Source organism: Lithobates pipiens, unplaced genomic scaffold (genome assembly GCF_037356315.1).
Source record: "Lithobates pipiens isolate NorthernLeopardFrog02 unplaced genomic scaffold, aLitPip1_a1.2 Scaffold_8, whole genome shotgun sequence".
Lineage (NCBI taxonomy): Eukaryota > Metazoa > Chordata > Amphibia > Anura > Ranidae > Lithobates > Lithobates pipiens.
The window spans coordinates 492951275-492970157 of record NW_027507903.1 but is presented as its reverse complement, the minus strand read 5'-3'; the positions used below and the strand labels follow the sequence as shown (position 1 = coordinate 492970157).

General features: G+C 42.1%; 1 protein-coding gene across 2 annotated transcripts in view; it reads left to right on the top strand.

Annotated features, from left to right (window-relative positions):
• The window catches only part of LOC143960465 (aldo-keto reductase family 1 member C1-like), a 136456-nt gene that overhangs the window by 104912 nt on the left and 12661 nt on the right, over window positions 1-18883 (top strand). For both annotated transcript variants that reach the window (XM_077469102.1, XM_077469101.1), the window contains 5 exons: window positions 3246-3326; window positions 5945-6067; window positions 6582-6691; window positions 8179-8344; window positions 9456-9538. In XM_077469102.1, the coding sequence (XP_077325228.1) occupies window positions 3246-3326; window positions 5945-6067; window positions 6582-6691; window positions 8179-8344; window positions 9456-9538 (563 nt within the window). The remainder of the gene's footprint in view (window positions 1-3245; window positions 3327-5944; window positions 6068-6581; window positions 6692-8178; window positions 8345-9455; window positions 9539-18883) is intronic.

Here is an 18883-nt window from a genome sequence, read left to right as displayed (position 1 = left end):
CCTACAGGTAAGCCTATAATAAGGCTTATCTGTAGGTCAAACAAATATCTTCTAAACCTGTACTGTTTAGGAGATATTCACCTTGCATGCAGCCGCTGACGTCAGGGTCGTATGCACTCTGGTGGTGTGGTGGATGCTGCTGGAAAATCAGAGCTCCTTTCCGGAAAGAAGACTCTCAGCTACCTCACAGCGCTGGAGCCATGGACTTGGAAGAATTGCCAAGGCAAAATGTCAGCTCCCTTGGCAGTGACCGGAAGACGGTGCAGGGGCTTCGTTCTAAGCAGGGGCGGACTGACAACTCAGGGGGCCCCTGGGCAATAGGAGATTATGGGGCCCCCAGGCAATCAGATATTATGGGGGCCACACAGTATAGGCACACACAGTATACAATCACACAGTATACATATACATGTACACACAGTATACACAGACATGTTTCTATTGGCTGAGAAGGTACTGGAGAGGTGGGGCAGCTATAATCTCAGGATTTTTAGACCAAAAGGATGTCGGTAAGGGGCATTTCAGAGACAGATGTAAAAAAAAACACAAATTTTTACATACTGTCCCTGGTGCCCGAGTGGCCAAATGGTCAGTCCACCCCTGGTTCTAAGGTAAGTATTTCATAATGAGCTAGTATGCTGTGTATACTAGCTCAGTATGTCTTTGTCTTATAGGTTTTTTTTTGTTCTTCTGGGCATACAACCCCTTTAAAGTGAAATATTATTTTTGTTTTCTCAGGGAAAAGCAACAGTTTCACTTTTAAAGCAGCCCCCATGAATAAATATGGCACTGTTGCCCTGGAGAGAAAAGCAAATGAAGCCTGTGACCTCTGTGAGAGGGGATAAATACCTGGAGGTGTTACACTTTCTGCAGTTTAAATGAAATGATATATAAGATGCTAGGTCCTATTAAACTGCTCCGTCATCTCAAGAACAATACAGTGTAAACACTACGACCTCATGTTCAGGGAAGGAGTCCTGAAGGTACAAAACACTTGACCTAGACACTAGTCTGGGGGTTTGAAACAAAGGCATGGGAATGATGTAAAAGCAATACAGTAAAAACAATGTAAAAATATAAAAATATATATAAACATAAAAGACCATAGGAAAAGACCAGGGGAGAACCCCTGAGACTCCAATGTAGAATCAGGGATAGTGCCTCTCAGTAGAAGGGATGAAATCCGTGTGTGTGTGTGTGTGTGTGTGTGTGTATGTATGTATAATATATATATATATATATATATATATATATATATATATATATAACGTATTTATCGGAGTATAACACGCATTTTTTTCACCTTAAAATCAGGGGGAAATCGTGGGTGCGTGTTATACGCCAATCCCCCGCCTGTGAGCAGAGCGGAGCGATCGCCACCGAGATACACATAGCCGAGTGTACTCGGCTCTTCTCGGCTCCGCTCACAGTCACGCCCAGTCCCGCCATTGGACCTGTATTATGTCCATCATAGGGCGGGACTGGGCGTAACTGTGAGCGGAGCCGAGTACACTCGGCTATGTGTATCTCAGCTCCGCCCAGTCCCTGCGATCTCAGCAGCGTTCGCTTCGCTCCGGCAAGTATCGTCTACGCCAATTTTAAATCGTCCAAGCGATGGGCACTGGGGGCAAGGCTGCACTGGGACAAGGCTGCACTGACAAGGCTGCAATGGACACTGATAAGGCTGCATTGATGGGCATTTAAATGTAAGTTTTTGTTTTCCTTAAACTTCCCTCCTAAAAGTTTTTTTCCTTAAAATTCCTTCCTAAACTTGAGGTGCGTGTTATACAGGGGCGCGTGTTATACGCCGATAAATACGATGTGTATATATATATATATATATATATATATATATATATATATATACATATATATATATATATATATATATATATATATATATATATATATATATATATAAAATTATAATTTATATTACTCCTCATATACAGTATGTATAAGTGTCTATATACACAGTCCTAAAAGATGGGCATTAAAGAGGAAGTAAACCCTGATGTGTTTACTTTCTCTTTCATTCCCTGCAATGGTAAAGCATAATGGACTACTATGCATCGCATAGTAGTCCATTATGTGTCACTTACCTGACACAGGAGCCAACGAAGTCACAGCTGTCCCCTGTAGTTCCGAGTGTCCATCTTCTTGGTGGGTCTCGCTGCTCCGGTGCTGTGATTCGACGGAGCAGCGATGACGTCACTCCTGCGCATGCGCATGGGAGCCGACACTCACGGCATATCGCCTTGATCTGCGGCTTACCCAGTGCGCCTGCGCGCCGCTGTCTAAGGCGCATGCGCCGTAGTCAGAGGTGGCTGTCTTCAGGTAAATATCTCCTAAACCGTATAGGTGTAGGAGATATTTATTGGACCTACAGATAAGCCTTAATCTAGGCTTACCTGTAGGTCAAAGTGGTTTGTAAGGGTTTACAACCACTTTAATGAGACACAGCAGTCCATATACCAGCACTATAGGCAGCCAGTATGAGGGAGCCAGAAGCGGACTCTGCAGCAAACAGAAAGGAAAAAGCACAGCGCCTCTAAGTGCATTATTAAAACTCGCATCCGTTTATCGCATACCACCATATTAGTCATCAGTGGGACCCCAGGGACACAAACATTCAGTGACTTCCCCTGGATCCATACCACAGGATTCCATGATTACAACGCATCTTCTTTCTATTCCCTTGCGAGTAGATCACCTGTATATTAATTTTTATTAAAGCGGTAGTAAACCCGCAAATTTTTTTTTTTTTTTTTTAAACCTGCAAAGCAAAAGGCATAATGAGCTAGTATGCACCGCATATTTTTTTTACCTACAGGTAAGCCTTATTATAGGCTTTCCTGTAGGTAAAAGTTAAAAAATTTACCATACAACCACTTTAAATAGTTTTAATACTGCACTTAGAGGCACTGTGCTTTTTCCTTTCTATCTCAAGAACAATAGGTAATAGTCTTCATAGACTTAGTATAGCATTCAGTGATTTCAACAATTCTTCACAAAAAATGTTAATTTGTTCTTTTTAGCATCTTTTACACTCTTCATAAACTTTTTAAAGTATTGGCAGCTGAAGGACAGCTCTTGATATTAAATAGAAATAAGCCCTTTGGCTCAGTGGACTTGCTGGAAACTTGCCATTTGGAGAAAATGTTGGGGTTGTGGTCCAACAGCTGACACTCGCTGACTGTGTCTTGGAAATGTACAAGATTTGACAATCTGTTCTCGTTCTATAGCCCGGAGGAGATCTGATCCCCATGGACAAAGATGGAAAAGCTCAACTTGATGCCACAACAGACCTGTGCGCTATATGGGAGGTAGGAGATGGCATTTGATTGGCTCAGCTAGAGCAGTGGTAATTGGTAACAGATAATGGCAAATTGGATGTGTTCAAAATAAAATGCTGTTTTTTAATTCATGCAGTCATGAAGGCTAAAATATGTACTGTATATCTGTGTATTATATGAAAACCTCAAATGAAGTCAAACAGATTAATGAAGAAACCATCAGGCCCCTTGCACATGGGGCCATCTAAGGGCAATGCACCTCTGATTTCTGTTCAATTATCCCTGTTCCGTGTGTACGGCAGCCTGTCTGACAGAACCCAGCCGAATGTCTGGCTTCTGTCGAAGGGGCATGTCCGAAAAACATCTGCAGATTGGCATCTAATCAGCCATGGGCTGCGAGCGCTGACCAGTGTGTTCTGGTGGGGGGGGGGGGGGGGGCGCATCCCACCTGTCAGAACACAATAGCACAAAGGAGATTACTGTACTAGCATAGGTAATAACCGCTGTCTTATTTTTATTGGTGTCTGGGACTTAAAGCTGTTTTAATATATTTACCTGGAGTTCTACCTTATTACAACAGTTCTCTGCTGCTTAAAGTGGTTATAAAGCTTTGTTTTTTTTCTGAAAAAATAACTAACATGCCTAATCTTCTTCTGGGGTCCCTCGCTAGTGCTTCAGTCCCCTCCTCTTCATCAGCTGTTTCCAGGAAGAAACTTTTCCTGGGGGCACCCGTGCGTGCCCTCTCCTGAGTCCTGCTCCCGTGTCACCTGATTTGATTGACAGCAGCATAAGCCAATGACTCCCGTTGCTATAAATCTGTCCAATGAGGAGAGAAATGGTGGTTGGAGTCACTGTGCTTGGGCACATCGCTGGATTGGATGATCCTGCATGGTTCTGCCTTCCCCTTTTTAAACTGACCACGGTGTATCATGGCTGCTGAGCCCTGACACCGTGGTCAGTTTACATGTCTCCGTCAACCGCTCTCTCCTCTGTCCTCCTCTGTCCTCCTCTGTACTCTCCTCTGTCCTCTCCCCTCCCTTCCCTGCCTGTCAGCTCCGTGCCCACCCCCCTCTCCTCCTGCTGCTGAAATTAGGTTTACATTTACACTATCCTCTCGGTTTATGTAATGTGCCCCTGTGTCTGTGCCCAAAAAAAAAAAAAATGCAGCTATATACCTGTTTTCAGAGTGCCAATTGGCGCTCACGTGGCCTCTCTCCTCTTCCCCTCCTGACTGACGTCAGCAGGAGATCCTCGGCCCCGCCCGCTTCAGCTGTCAGGCCAAGAGAGGAGAGAGGCGGTGGGTCACTGCGATCTGAAAACAGGTATATAGCTAATTTTTTTTTTTTATAAGGTACAGACACAGGGCACATTACATGAATAAACAGAGCGGATACTGTAAATTTTACTTAGCGGGTTAAAAAGCACTTTAAGGCTTTAGAACCACTTTAATGTGGACCTTTCAGTAAATTTAAATGTCCGAATGAATAAATTGACAACATACAAGAGCAGCATATTTTCTGAAAAAGTTTCACTGTTTTATATTAAGAAGACATCCTTAAAGTGATTTTCAACTCCCAAAAATGTATTATATTGGAACTTAAAAATTCTGTGGAGGCTGTATTGCTTTTTTTTCCCACCTTGTGAACTTCCTTTAACAGACCAAGCTGTCCAGATAAAGTGGCACTTAAGGGGTTGAGACAAACCATTTAACACTGACAGTGGGGCAGTGATTAGCTTTAATTTATTTATGTAAAACCTTTATCCTAAAAAGGAAAGAAAAAACTGTTTTCATAACTGCCTAATAAGTGTTATCTGCAGTTCAGTTTTCATTTGTGAGCCAAGTCCATTGTGCATCTGATATGCTCCTCACCCCAGACTGACAATACTCTGCTCAATAGTATGCCCATTGCTCCTTCATCCAGAGTGTAGCTACCCTCAGAGAAAAGGTGTGTTAATGAATAGATTACCAGGTGAAAATCAAGGGAAAAAAACTGCCAAAAAGAAAATAATGCAGCCACCTAATTAAAGCGATTCTAAACGTAAAATTTTTCTTAAAATAACAAACATATCATACTTACCTGCTCTGTGCAATATTTTTGCACAAACCAGTCCTGATCCTCACCTTCTCAGGTGCCCTGCTGGCGCTCGTGGCTCTTCCTCCCTGCACCTGTGCGTGCTCACTCATGCTAGACACATAGAGCACTTATTGGCTCCCTCCTTACTGGCTGTGAGTGACTGCAGCGGGAGTCAATCAGGAGAGAGCTTAGATAGCCTCAGCTCTTGTGCACATCGCTGGATCAAGATCAGGCTCAGGTAAGTATTTAGGGAGGGCTGAGGGGGGACAGCATACTAAAGGCTTTTTCCGTGAATGCAAAGAATGCATTTAAAGTAAACAACTTACAAGCTTTAGAATGACTTTAAAGATTAGTAAGCTGGTAACTATTAAAATTTTAGTTTTGGGGTTTAAAAACACTTAAAGCTCCAATCCAGTAACTTTGCAGAGGTTGAGATGTCGTCTGCGCCGGGCAGGAGGAAGAGTTTCTTCTGTCTCTCTAATGATCTGACTTCAATATTGTAACTTTATAGCAAAGGCTAAAAGTCGACATTCCCCAGTTCATTTTTCACCATTATGCTTCTGCCACTCACAGGCCATGGAAAGATGTAAGGATGCTGGGCTGGTGAAATCTATTGGAGTCTCCAACTTTAACCGTCGGCAGATAGAGAAGATTCTTAACAAGCATGGACTGAAGTATAAGCCTGTGTGTAACCAGGTAATTAGAAATTATTAACAGTTATTAATAAATGTTGTAATGTGTATTATATAGTAGGTTTGTAATAATAATGCAGTACATAAACTATATATACATACACACTTTAAAATTTTAGGATGTATGTGTGAAAAGCTTTTCTGTACCCATTGCAATCAAGTGGGGATCTTTGTTTTCAACTCTGCACTATAAAAATGGCACTGTATTGGGTAAGGCTGGCCATTAGAAATCTTCTTGCTTCAGGATCTCCCTGTGTTGTAGCGTAACTCAAGCCTTAGCGCAAAATTGTTAGTGAAGTTCCAAGTACATTGCTCCAGTTTACACCACCTGCTGGCTTTTCTGTGAAGGATTTTAGAGGTCAAATGTTGGCCGCTGAGGTTCAGGTTCCACTCATCTGGCACATTTCTTACTCTTTCATGCAGCAAAACCAAATGAGAATATTACAATGGAAACACCTTTTAAAAATGAAAGTACAATTGGACTTAAAGCATTGCCATTGACTTTCCATGTTTTGCAGGTTGAATGTCACCCATATTTGAATCAAAGCAAATTGCTAGAGTTCTGCAAAGCAAATGACATCCTGCTGACTGCATACAGTGCCCTGGGCTCACATAGACACAAGGACTGGTATGACCTAGGGTTGGGGCTGCTTCAGCTGTTCATATTACCTTGTTTTATTATTTATTTAACTCTTTTATTTCTGCTGCACTCTCCGGAAAGCACTGATCACCTCATCTCTTGTCCCCCAAAGAGCTTACCCTTCTTACCACAGCTAGTCATACACAAACATTCACAGGCAGAGTTGTCAGCAAGGGGATACATGTTGGGTGAAAAGGGGAGGGTTAAATTGCAAATACACACTTTCACAGTTGGCCTGGTGCACTGTATGTATCAGGGGCTTCTGTCAATGCTCCTAATACAGGATGGGCTGCTGTCACAATGAGAGAGGAGTTCCAATGATAGCATCTGTAGAGCCATATCTATGTAATTAGCAGGGCTGGGCTGTCATTTTGACAGCCTGGTCCTGCATCTCCCACAGACTCCCAAGCAAGGGTCAAAGTAGGGGCAGAAGAAGTTCCTGTTAAATCTATGCAAACCCACATTAAGGTGTGAGCTTCTCTAGCCTCCACATTGGCCAAGCTTTGCTCAGAAATTTCCAGGACAACTTCTGAGACTCCAGGAGCTTTGATTAAAGCAACAGGAAACTAGTGTGAGAACTGGGTGTCCCCTGAGATTCTGTGGGTGTTTTCAGCATTGGAGCAGAGGATTGGGGACAGTGGGTGTGCTGGTAGTATGCAGGAAGGACGGGAGGTGTCAGAAACAGAAGAGAGGGGGAGAAGAAGTTCTGGAGTGTCAGAGATGGGGAGAGCTTGAGGTGAAACGAGGAAAGCATGTCGGGGATCTGTGCAAGGATTGCAGGAGGAGGTCAGAGCTATGGATCAAAAAAGGAGATATATGTCTAAGGAAAAAAAAAAAACCTGGGTGTTCTTCTGCTGCACGGCATTTCATAGCTGAGCTGGCCTAAACCAAACATTGATGTTCCATTAACACATCTCCCATTCCGCTCTGTGTAAGCTGTCCTGTCAGTCATCATGACATAGTGGAGCGGAGGGGCAAAACACAACATTTATTAGGTAAAACTGTTCATTATTTTTTAGTGAGGTCAGAAAACAGAAATCTGCTTTATTAGATCTGCAGCTAAGACCTATGTTTTTCTAAGTTAGAACTTTTAACATGCTTTGACATGTTTTTACAGCTCTATGTGACTATGCTGGGGGGATTTCTCTTCAGTTCCTGTCTCAATGACAATGTGTGGCCAGAACATAAAGTGAGAGGACACTTTCAGAGTCACACATACAACAATAAATTAGATATGGAGCAGGGAAAGGCTTACACCTTTTATTGCTGTTTGAGTCCCATTGAAGGTTTTTCCCTAGCTTTCTGTCTTGGTGACACGATATTACGTACGGGGTTCAGACAGCAATATAAAACCTGACAGGTTCTAACCTTTTCTACCTTTATTCAAAATGAAAAAAGGGATTCAGCTGCAGTTACATTTTTATTGAAAGATCTCCTCAGGGTCGTTTTTCTCTTCTCTTTTTTTCTGAATTTAGGATAGATCAGAACTCTCCAGTACTACTGGAAGATCCGGTCTTAGCCGAAATTGGCAAGAAGTACAATAAGACATCGGCAAACATCGCTATTCGCTACCAGATTCAGCGTGGAGTGGTGACCATCATCAAAAGTTATAACCCAGATAGGATTAAGGAAAACTTCAAGGTGAAAACTGCGCTCCTCTGTGTCTCCAACGTTATAGCAAAAGGACCACATATTTTCACATTGTAACACATTCTACAGCTGCCAAAGAATCTTCTGCGTCTGACACTTACATTTTTGTGCTTGGTCCCTGCTGAGCACTGTGCTACTTTCTACTAGACCTTACTATGAATGATATTGGAGTCAGTAAAAAGAACCAAAGCTCACAAAGGGGGAACTAGGGCTCTGACACTCCTGGAAGTGTCAGATTCAGAAAATCCTTTAGGCATCTCTACAATACAGCGAAAATTAGTGGGATAAGTGAGTATTAATTGCACTGGCGGGCACTGAATCTTTAGGCTCCATGCACACTAGCTTAAAAAACACTCCTAGCTTTTGATCTTTTTTTTTTCTGCTCCTATAAGCTAATTGTGTTGTCCTATGTGTTCATGCACACTATTTTAGTCTAGAAGCGTTTTTTGAAGTTTCAGCTTCTAGGAGCAAAATTTTTGGGAGTGATTTGCTTGCAGAAAAAAAGCCTTAACGGTCCTAACTGCTGCTAAAATCTGTCACAAAAAGCTATTATGTGCCTTTTTTTTATCCAGCGTTTTTCTGGCATTTTTTAGCCTATAGTGTGCATAGAGCCTTAGTTTTTTTTTTTTATAGCAGTTCTCCACCCACCTTCCACACTTCTCTGTTGGTCCCTTAATGTGATGGATAGGTTCACAATAGGAATTCAGGAAGTATACATTTTATATTCTGACATGCAGTTTTCATAAACCTCTGTTTATGTGTGTACGGATTGCTAAATTTAAATTGTCCAAGCTTGTGATAAATTTAACTTGCATTTTTTGCAAATGTAACCAAGTGAATCTGTCTGTAATTTACCCTTTCTGTAAAAGCAACCATTTAATTTGATTTCCCAACTGATTGTATTGTGGAAAGAAGGATACTCAAAAGTACGGGGTATTTCATGGGGCTCTGGTCATGAACCATATGGCAGTTCCTAGCTTCACTTCATTCCATTTTGCCTGATTAGTTCTAATGATTTGTCTTTAGTACACAAACTCATATGCATTCTATTTCATGTGAACTACAAAGAAGTATTTATAAAGAATCATTTAACTATTTGCAGGTTTTTGACTTTGAGCTGACTCCTGAAGACATGAAAACGCTTGATGGGATGAACAGAAACCTTCGTTATGTGGATATTAAACTGTATGTTTCCGTATGGAATATTTACAATTTTTTTAAGAGCTTGTCCGCTATGTAGTGACTTTTTAAATGTTTTATTTAAAGTTTCTGGCATACACAGAGCAGCAAAACACATTAGAAGAATACAAGCATGAAGTGACCTCAGAGAGGTCCACAACAGAAGATACATTACCAGTTATAGTTAACATGAAGTGCCTTGTTGGACATATCCATTCCAATATAGAGTTACCACTTTGTGGCTACAGTCTTCTGGGAAGGCTTTATGCAAGATTTCAGTGTGTCTGTGGAAATTTTGTCCATTTGTGAGGTCAGGTACTGATTTTGGATGAGAAAACCTGGCTTGCAATCAGCATTTCAATAAATCTCAAAGGTGTTTAGAAGGGTTGGGGTCAGGGCTCTGTGCAGGACACTTGAGTTCCTCCACACCAACCTCATCAAACCATGTCTTTATAGAGCTGACTTTGTGCATAGGGGGACAGTCATGCTCAAACAGAAAAGGGCCTGCCTTTAACTGTTGTCAGAATGTTGAAAGTGGACAATTATCAAATATGTTTTTTGTAGGCTGTAGCATTAGCAGTACCTTTCACTGAAAACATATGAACTCAATTGCTTGGAAGGGTGTCCACATGCTGCTGAAAAAAAAATCTGACAGTTAATTTTTAGAACCCCATGAAGCAGGGTAATGATATAGAGGTAAAAGGGGAAATTCCAATGTGTGGAAGGAAGTGCAGGGCCACTTCCCCTGAAGTAATATGATTCTGTAGATCTTAGTATGCTTTGGCTACCAATGTTTAATAAGTATGAATGCTTGCACTTGACTGACACATCAATTCATCAGGTCTTTTAGCTGGAAAGGGAAAGTGCCTTGTTTGGGCACTGTGGCTAACAGAAGTTATGTTCCTGTTTTTTTCCATTAAAAGACATAGGGGTTTATTTACGAAAGGCAAATCCACTTTGCACTGCAAGTGCACTTGGAAGTGCAGTCACTATAAATCTAACGGGTAGATCTGAAATGAGGGGAAGCTCTGCTGATTTTATCATCCAATCATGTGCAAGCTAAAATGCTGTTTTTTATTTTCCTTGCATGTCCCCCTCAGATCTACAGTGACTTTACTTTCAAGTGCACTTTCAGTGCAAAGTGGATTTTCCTTTAGTAAATAACCCCCATAGCGCAGCTTCTGCAACAAAGAATAATTTAGCTTGCCATTTTTTCTGGTGATGTGTTTTTTTTTTTTTTTACCAAATTTTTATTGAACAAATTTATATTTGAGAGCAATTCTTCACTTGAACGGTAGATTTTTTTGGCAGGATTCTTTGTAATGGATAGCTTATTTATTTGAGCAGTTGCAGATTCTTAGTTCCTATTCACTACACTCAAATGATTACCTAATCTTGCAGCATCTAAAAACAAATTGTCACACATTAATCTATAAACTAGATCTAAACCCTAACTGCTTAAAGCAGTAGTAAACTCTTTTCTGCTAATTTTACCTACAGGTAAGCTTATAATAAAGCTTACCTGTGGGTAAAATTAATATCTCCTAAACATCCATCATTTAGGGGAAATTCCAGTGAGCAACAGCTGTGATGTCACCAGCGCATGCGCTCTGAAGGGATGACATCACAGGAGAGTGACTGGAAGAGAGTTGTCACCCTATAACAGGAAGTGCCTGAACAATGCCCTTCATGGCATCACCAGGTATTATTTTAACAAAAGAAAATTTTGGAATTTCATTCATCATGACACAGTTTATATGAGATTTATTGTGTTCATATCACTTTAAATGAAGAGATTAAAGGGTTACTAAACCCTTGTTTTCTTTGATTTTTTAAAATAACAAACATATCATACATACCTCCTCTGTGCAGTTGGTTTTGCACAGAGTGGCCCAGATCCTCCTTTTCTGGGGTCCCTCAGCGGCACTGGTGGCTCCTCCTCTTCTCAAGTGCCCCGGAGAAACGCTCTCCTTTGGGACACCCGTGCGGGCATGCTCCGAGTCCTGCTGTTGCATCTATTGACACAGACAGCAAGACTCGGCCCTGCCCCCCTGGCGGCCGCGTCATTGGATTTGATTGACAGCAGCTGGAGCCGATGACTGCGCTGCTATCAATCTATCCAATCAGGACACAAAACACCAGCCGGAGTGCTCAGCCTGGTGTGCTCATTCCTGTCGTGAAAAATTTCGGAGCTCAGGTAAGTAAAAGGGGGTGCTGGGGGGGGGCTACTGCATGACAGGAGGTTTTTCACCTTAATGCATAGAATGCATTAAGGTGAAAAAACGTGAGCGTTTACAACCCCTTGTCTGTTATCTGTCACAGCCAAGATGTAGACCAACTCTCAAAAAGTGTTGCTAGTTTTGGATCTGAACATACTCTACATGTGTATTCCCTAGAGGCAGTAGAGAAGAAGACCCCTTTCACATTGAGGCAGTTTTCAGGCATTTTAGTGCTAAAAATAACTCCTGTAAAGTGCCTAAAAACTCCCTCTCATGCCTACCCTATGTGGAAGCCTGAGTGCTTTCACAGTGAGGTGGTGTGCTTGCGGGACAGGAAAAAAGTCCTGCAAGCAGCATTTTTGGGGCATTGTAGAAGTGCTGTATACAGCGTTCCTATACCGCCACTGCCCATTTAAATGAATGGGCAGCGCTGCCAAAGTGCCTGAAAAGTGCTTCTGAAGCACCGCAACACAGGTGCTTTTAACCCCTTGTTAACCCTTTGCTGGGACCTAAAAGCACCTCCACTAGCGGCAGAAAAGGGCTGCTTAAACAGCAGTAAAGCCCCACTAAAACAAATGGTGCTTTATCGCAAACAGACCTGCAGTGTGAAAGGGGTCTAAAGCAGTCCTCTCCACTACTCCTGTACAGTGTACACTGTTTATCTAAAATGTCAACCTAAACACATTTTTTTTTTAGCAATATAATGTGGCAGTCATCTAACTGCTCTAGTCTCATTCTTCTTTCTGTAGTATGGCGGTTGGCAGAAAACAGCGGTGAACAGCGTGTAGTACTGAGAACTACAGCAGGAGTTAAAATGACAGCTGCTGAGGCTCAGTTTCGTGCAGTTGGAAGTCCTCGCAAAGCATTTGACAGAGGAGAGTACACAAAGGTGCCCTGTGTGTAGACCATGGAGCTGTAATGTACAGTTGCAACCTCGCTGTAGCAAAGATATGGAATTCTGGAATTCTGCTTTAAGATGTGCTAGGCATGTGGCCAAAAATTGCCCATGTGTTGTAGAGATTGAGGCTGTAGTTTTGGACTCTGCGTGAGTTAAATGGCTGTTATAGCTATACTTTTCCCCATGGCCCAAATTGTTGGATTGCCAAATGCCCAAAACACTCACATGTCTGAATGTTAAAATAAATAGACCTGATTTAAAACATTCATATCCCGTTGGCCACAATATGTAAAAGATACAATATGTAACTGGGATTTGAGGTATACCAAACTCACAATAAGCATTGCCAAAGTATAACCGCATAACCATTACTCCACATAACCATTAACTGTAAACATAGTAAGTGCAGCAACCATTAATGATGATGTATATAGAGAAGTACAATGCTGAAATAGCCTCCAGGGAAAAGTTTGGCAGGAGATGTAGGAGTCTGGAGCCTGCAAACAATGAATTCTATCTGATAATGCAAACAAGTAACAAAGAGCTTTTTGTATGGTTTTCAAAAGTTAATGAGAAATTATTGAGCAACACGTGGGCTTACTTAAAACTGAACTCTGTGCATATAAACTTTTATTTAAATACACTCACAATAGCCACAAGGGATAAAAATACATTTTGTGTGCACCAAATGCATTTACAAATCCAGTTATTACCATGCGTAGCAGTGACATCACTACTGTGATGTACATGTACACCCAGCAGGCTTCATCCACTACAGGCTTGAAAGCAGGGTTCAGGTAGGGATAGGGATGTAAAAAAGTGTACAATGTAAACTGTTAAATTTGGTGCAAACAAATAAGTGGCACATATAATAAACAAAAAGGAGTACTGCTTGGATAAACAGGCCTTTTATTTTTATTTTAAGCAGCTGCTGTTAAAGCGGGATTGCACCCTAAAGTGGAACCTCCGCTGATCGGATCCCTCCCCCCCTCCGGTGTCACAATTGACACCTTTCAGGGGGGAGGGGGGTGGAGATACCTGTCAAAGACAGGTATTTTCACCCACTTCCGGGCATAGACTCCCGTGGGAGTCTACGCCATTTCCTGCCCTGCCGCGCTGTCTGCTGGGACACACACGGGTTCCAGTGACAGCGCGGAGATTTCCTATTGCGCGGCGCGGCTCGCGCATGCGCAGTAGGGAACCGGGAAGTGAAGCCCATTCGCTTCACTTCCTGATTCCCTCACCTAGAATGGTGACTGCAGCAGCCGAGAGCCAAGCGATCGATCGGCCTCGGCTGCCGGCATCGCTGGAACCCGGGACAGGTGAGTGTCCATTTATTAAAAGTCAGCAGCTGTAGTATTTATAGCTGCTGGCTTTTAATATTTTTTTTTTTGGTGGAATCCCTCTTTAACTACCGCTTTAAGCTAAAGGAGGGGGAGAAGACAAGACAAGACTAGCCCTCTGTACAAGTAGAGAGATAGCAACAATGACCGGTTTTTATTACGGGAAGCTCCTGCACAGGGGTAAAGCTTCACCCTGGATTACTGCACAGATCTGGATGAAATACACAAAGCACAAGATTGAAATAAAAATACACATAGCTTGTAGTTGTATTTGATAATTCCAGAGTTAAACTTTAATCAGGCAACAAACACAATTCCACAGTGATGAATATCAGATGTCAGTTTATGGAAGCCTGCTTGGTATAATATTAAAAATAATTGGCCACTGTGGATTATTGCACTGTGTGCCTAATACCACTACATTTGCTCTTCCCTTGTTAATTAAAGTCTACTTCCAACCAAAACTATTTACATTTGGATAGAGTAGGGACCCCTGTTGTAGCAAACTTGTTTATTCCCAGCCAACAGTGAACAGCATGTGAAGCTTTTCCTTCGTTTCACTTTATAACTTCCAAATTCCTGTTCCCATTCCCAGGTCCAGGTCCTCTTCCTGCCGAGCGTACGCAGATGTGCGTACTCGGCTTCCAGGGGTTATACCGGGATGATGCCCGCACCTGCAGGCATCATCCCGGTACTGTTTTTTTACACCGGACGATTGGCTATCCAGCCATAACAACCGAAGTGGCTAAAAGCCGCTCGGCTGTTATGCCGGAGGAGCGGGAGAAGACGTCCCCCCTCCCGCCGCCTCCCGCGGCTGTTACCGATGCTCCCGCTCAATCGGGAGCACCGATTCACCATCTGATGCCTCCGGCTGCTGGGGAGGAACTGGAATGACGCCGTAATCAGCGTCATTCCAGTCTCCTAATAATAAACACGGAAGTGACATCATAACGTCACTTCCCGTTTACTCGGCTGCCAATGGCGCCGGTTTTAAAAAAATATACAGTATTCAAAATCGCCGTTTTCGGCAATCTGAATACATTGAAGTGTAAAGGAGGGATCGCTCCATAAAGAGTACCTGTCACCACCTATTACTGTCACAAGGGATGTTTACATTCCTTGTGACAGCAATAAAAGCGATCAGAATTTTTTATTTTTTTTTTAAAACAATTTATTAATTTAAAAAAAATAAATAATAATAATAAAAATTTTAAAGCGCCCGCCGTCCCCGCGAGCTCGCGAAGCAAAGAAAACGCATACGGAAGTTGCGTCCGTATATATGTAAACCGTGTTCAAATCACACATGTGAGGTATCGCCACAATCGGCAGAGCGAGAGCAATAATTCTAGCACTAGACCTCCTCTGTAACGCTAACCTGGTAACCGTAAAAAAAAATTAAAGCGTCGCCTATTGAGATTTTTAGGTACAGTATTTTGTCGTCATTCCACGAGTGCGTGCAATTATAAAGTGTGACATGTTTGGTATCTATTTACTCGGCGTAACATTATCTTTCACATTATGCAAAAAAATTGGGCTCATTTTACTTTTTTTTTTTTTTTTTTATTCATGAGAGTGTCCCTTTTTTCCAAAAAGTTGCGTTTAAAACACCACTGCACAAATACCGTGTGACATAAAATATTGCAACAATCGCCGTTTTATTCTCTAGAGTCTCTGCTAAAATATATATATATATATATATATATATATATATATATATATATATATATATATAAAATATAATATAATGTTTGGGGGTTCCAAGTAATTTTCTAGCAAAAAATATGGATTTTAACTTGTAAACACCAAATGCCAAAAATAGGCTTAGTCATGAAAGGGAGATTGTATATATATATATTGTGGCAGCACGCAGGTAAAGTCACCTGGTTGTATCCAGGATGGGAAATATGTGTGCCCTAGATTCAGGCTTTATGCAGACCTTTACAATTAGAGGGGAAGAGTTAATGAGCCCAGCTGAAGTAAGTGGGCTCATTAAGACCTCTACAAAAAACCCCAGCATGCTTAGGGAGATGCTCCATCCTGGAACCAGTTTTTGTGTTGTATAGACTGGGGAGTGTGACACCTGTTCTGTGCGGTGAGTTAACGCCTGTGTGGCAAACCTCTACAACAGGGACAGGGACAGGGACTGGGGCAGCACAAGGCTGCTCTCAGTTGTTAGACAGGGAATCTAAGTGTGTAGTTAGAGGTCAAGCTGACCAGGATTTATTTTCATGTTTTATTTTTGTTTGGCTGTTATATGTATCACTGCATGTAGCATAAATAAACTGCATCTTTTGTTTTTTTGCACCTACGCTGTCTGCTGTGCCTGATTTTGTGTTGTGAACCCATCCAGGGGGTCACACACACCCGCTGCCGAGCTAACCCCTCACAATATATATATATATATATATATATATATATATATGACACACACATACACATATATATTCTACATCTTTCCCCTTTTAAAAGAAAAGATATGCATATATAAATGAAGTGTAATATATAACCAAGGGGTACGGCGTAGCAAGGAACAATAACAATAACAAACTACAATATAAAACAAAATAATGGGTAAGAGACAGTGTGTGATTAATGCCCCATACACACAAGCAGATTTTCCGTCGGAAAAATGTTATAGTTTTTCCAACGGAATTCCGCTCAAGCTTGGCTTGCATACACGCGGTCACACAAAAGTTCTCGGAACTTTCGTCCGTCAAGAACGACGTACAACACTACGCGAGCTGAGAAAATTAAGTTCAATGCTTCCGAGCATGCGTCATGTGCTGATATGGTAATCACATGCCTTTACTGATCAATAAATACATGTCAGCATGGCAAAATTTGGAATTTCTGACCAAAAGCTCACATCCGACTTTTGCTGGCAGCATTTCTGATCATATATGGGGCATAAGTCTTGGAACTTTGGATTGGGTTTACACACTCTTCCAGATCGAGTAACAACTTGTGGGACTTGCAAGTCTGAAACCTCTTGCCTGTCGCCATCATAATTTTGTTGTTGTTGAGTTTTACATCCGTTGTTGGAAGTGTCAGCTGGTCCAGCAGCAGATGGCTGTGCTTGGGGTCCTGAAGTGATCATAGGCAGCGGCAGTACAGTATGATTCAGGTACCTGTAGGAGGTGATGGCGGCTCCTTATATAGGTCCTACCATTAGAATGGACAGCATAGCTGTTTGGTTGGCAGGCCTTTCTGTGAACCGTGGCCAGTCTGTCAAACTCACGGGTTGTTTCCATCTTTACCACCTGTCTAGGCTCCAGTAGAGAAAGCCGTCTGGCTGATTTGCCATGGCTTATCTTTCCTTTGTGCCTGAGAGCAAATGAAGCAGTTTGAACATCAGTCTCAACTCTTCGCAGGATCTAGGATGAAACCATGGGAATCAGAGCCCTGGTTCATCATGAGAGAGAACGTTGTGCCAGAGAAGGCATGCCATCCCTAGGCATGTTGTGGAGGTTGTAGGGAGAGAGTAGGTCTGCATGAACGTTAGAACCATCACATGGACATTTCTCTAAGAGATGCTTCGCCAGCCTTACACTATGCTCTGCAAGACCATTGGATCTAGGGAAATTGGGACTGCTAGTGACATGCTGAAAAACTCATTGGTGAGCAAAGTTCTTAAATTGTCCACTTGAAAAACGATGTTGCATTGTCAGTCATCAATTGATAGGTAATTCCATGTATGGAGAATATCTGCTTTAATGTCCTGATCACTGTATTACTGGAAGTGTTTGGTTGGACATCAAATTCCCACCAGCTAGAATCTACCAAGACCAGGTAATCCTTGTTTGACCACTCAAATATGTCAGCTGCTGTGATAGACCATAGTCTGACAGGTATTTGGTAAAGAGTTAAAGGGTCTCTCATCTGGTGCTGTCGTAGAGCATGGCAGGGGGCACATCTGGAAACTTCTCAACATCATTGTATATAGTGGACCAATGCATGGTTTCATATGCCCTTATCTAAGTGAAATGAATGCCAGGATGTCCTTGATGAAGCTGTGTGAAGTAGTATTTCTGGAGAGAGTGAGGGATTACATATCTCTGACCACGCAGGATTAATACATCATCCACTATCAATTCATCCCTCAGAGTGTAGAATGGTTGGATATCATGTGGGATTTCCTTAAAGGAGCCGGGCCACCCATTGAGAATGATGTCCATAAGGTGCTGACAGGTAGCATCCGGCTATGTTTCTTGCTTTAGTTCCTGAATCCTTCTGGATGACAACACCCCATCCAGAGCCAACACATCATAATCCTCAATAGCTACAGAGTTATCAGAAGTGGGGAGTTGTGCACGTGAAAGAATCTGTAACAAACACTTCATAGCCTCGTTTATAGATTACATTCAGGTTTAATGGTAGCATTGAAGCTTTAGCATCAGCATGGATGCATGCAAATGCTGAGTGCAGGGGTTTTCTCAATATGGTTATGTGTGACTAATGATCCCTCTCCAGAGTCGCAGGGCTGCCATAGATATAGTCATGGAATTTTACACAAGCAAATATTAGTCCCAATAATTCATTCTCAATTTGAGCATAGTGTGCTTCAGTCTCAGTGAAGGCTTTTGATGCAAAAGCCACAGGCCTCCCATCTTAAAGACAGACTGCACCAAGACCATGCTGGGAAGCATTGGCAGACAATACCACTGGCTTATGCACATAAAAATACTGTAGGACAGGTGGACTGGTTAATTGTGCTTTCAATGTATCAACAGCACGTTGTTCAGTCCAACACCAGTCGGCATCTTGGCGCAGAAGTTGACGGAGTGGTGATGCTATGTCACTGTAGATGACTGAACTTCGAGAGATAATTGGTCATGCCAATAAACCTTTGCAAACCATGTTTGTCCAATGGAGCAGGCATTTGATGGATGGC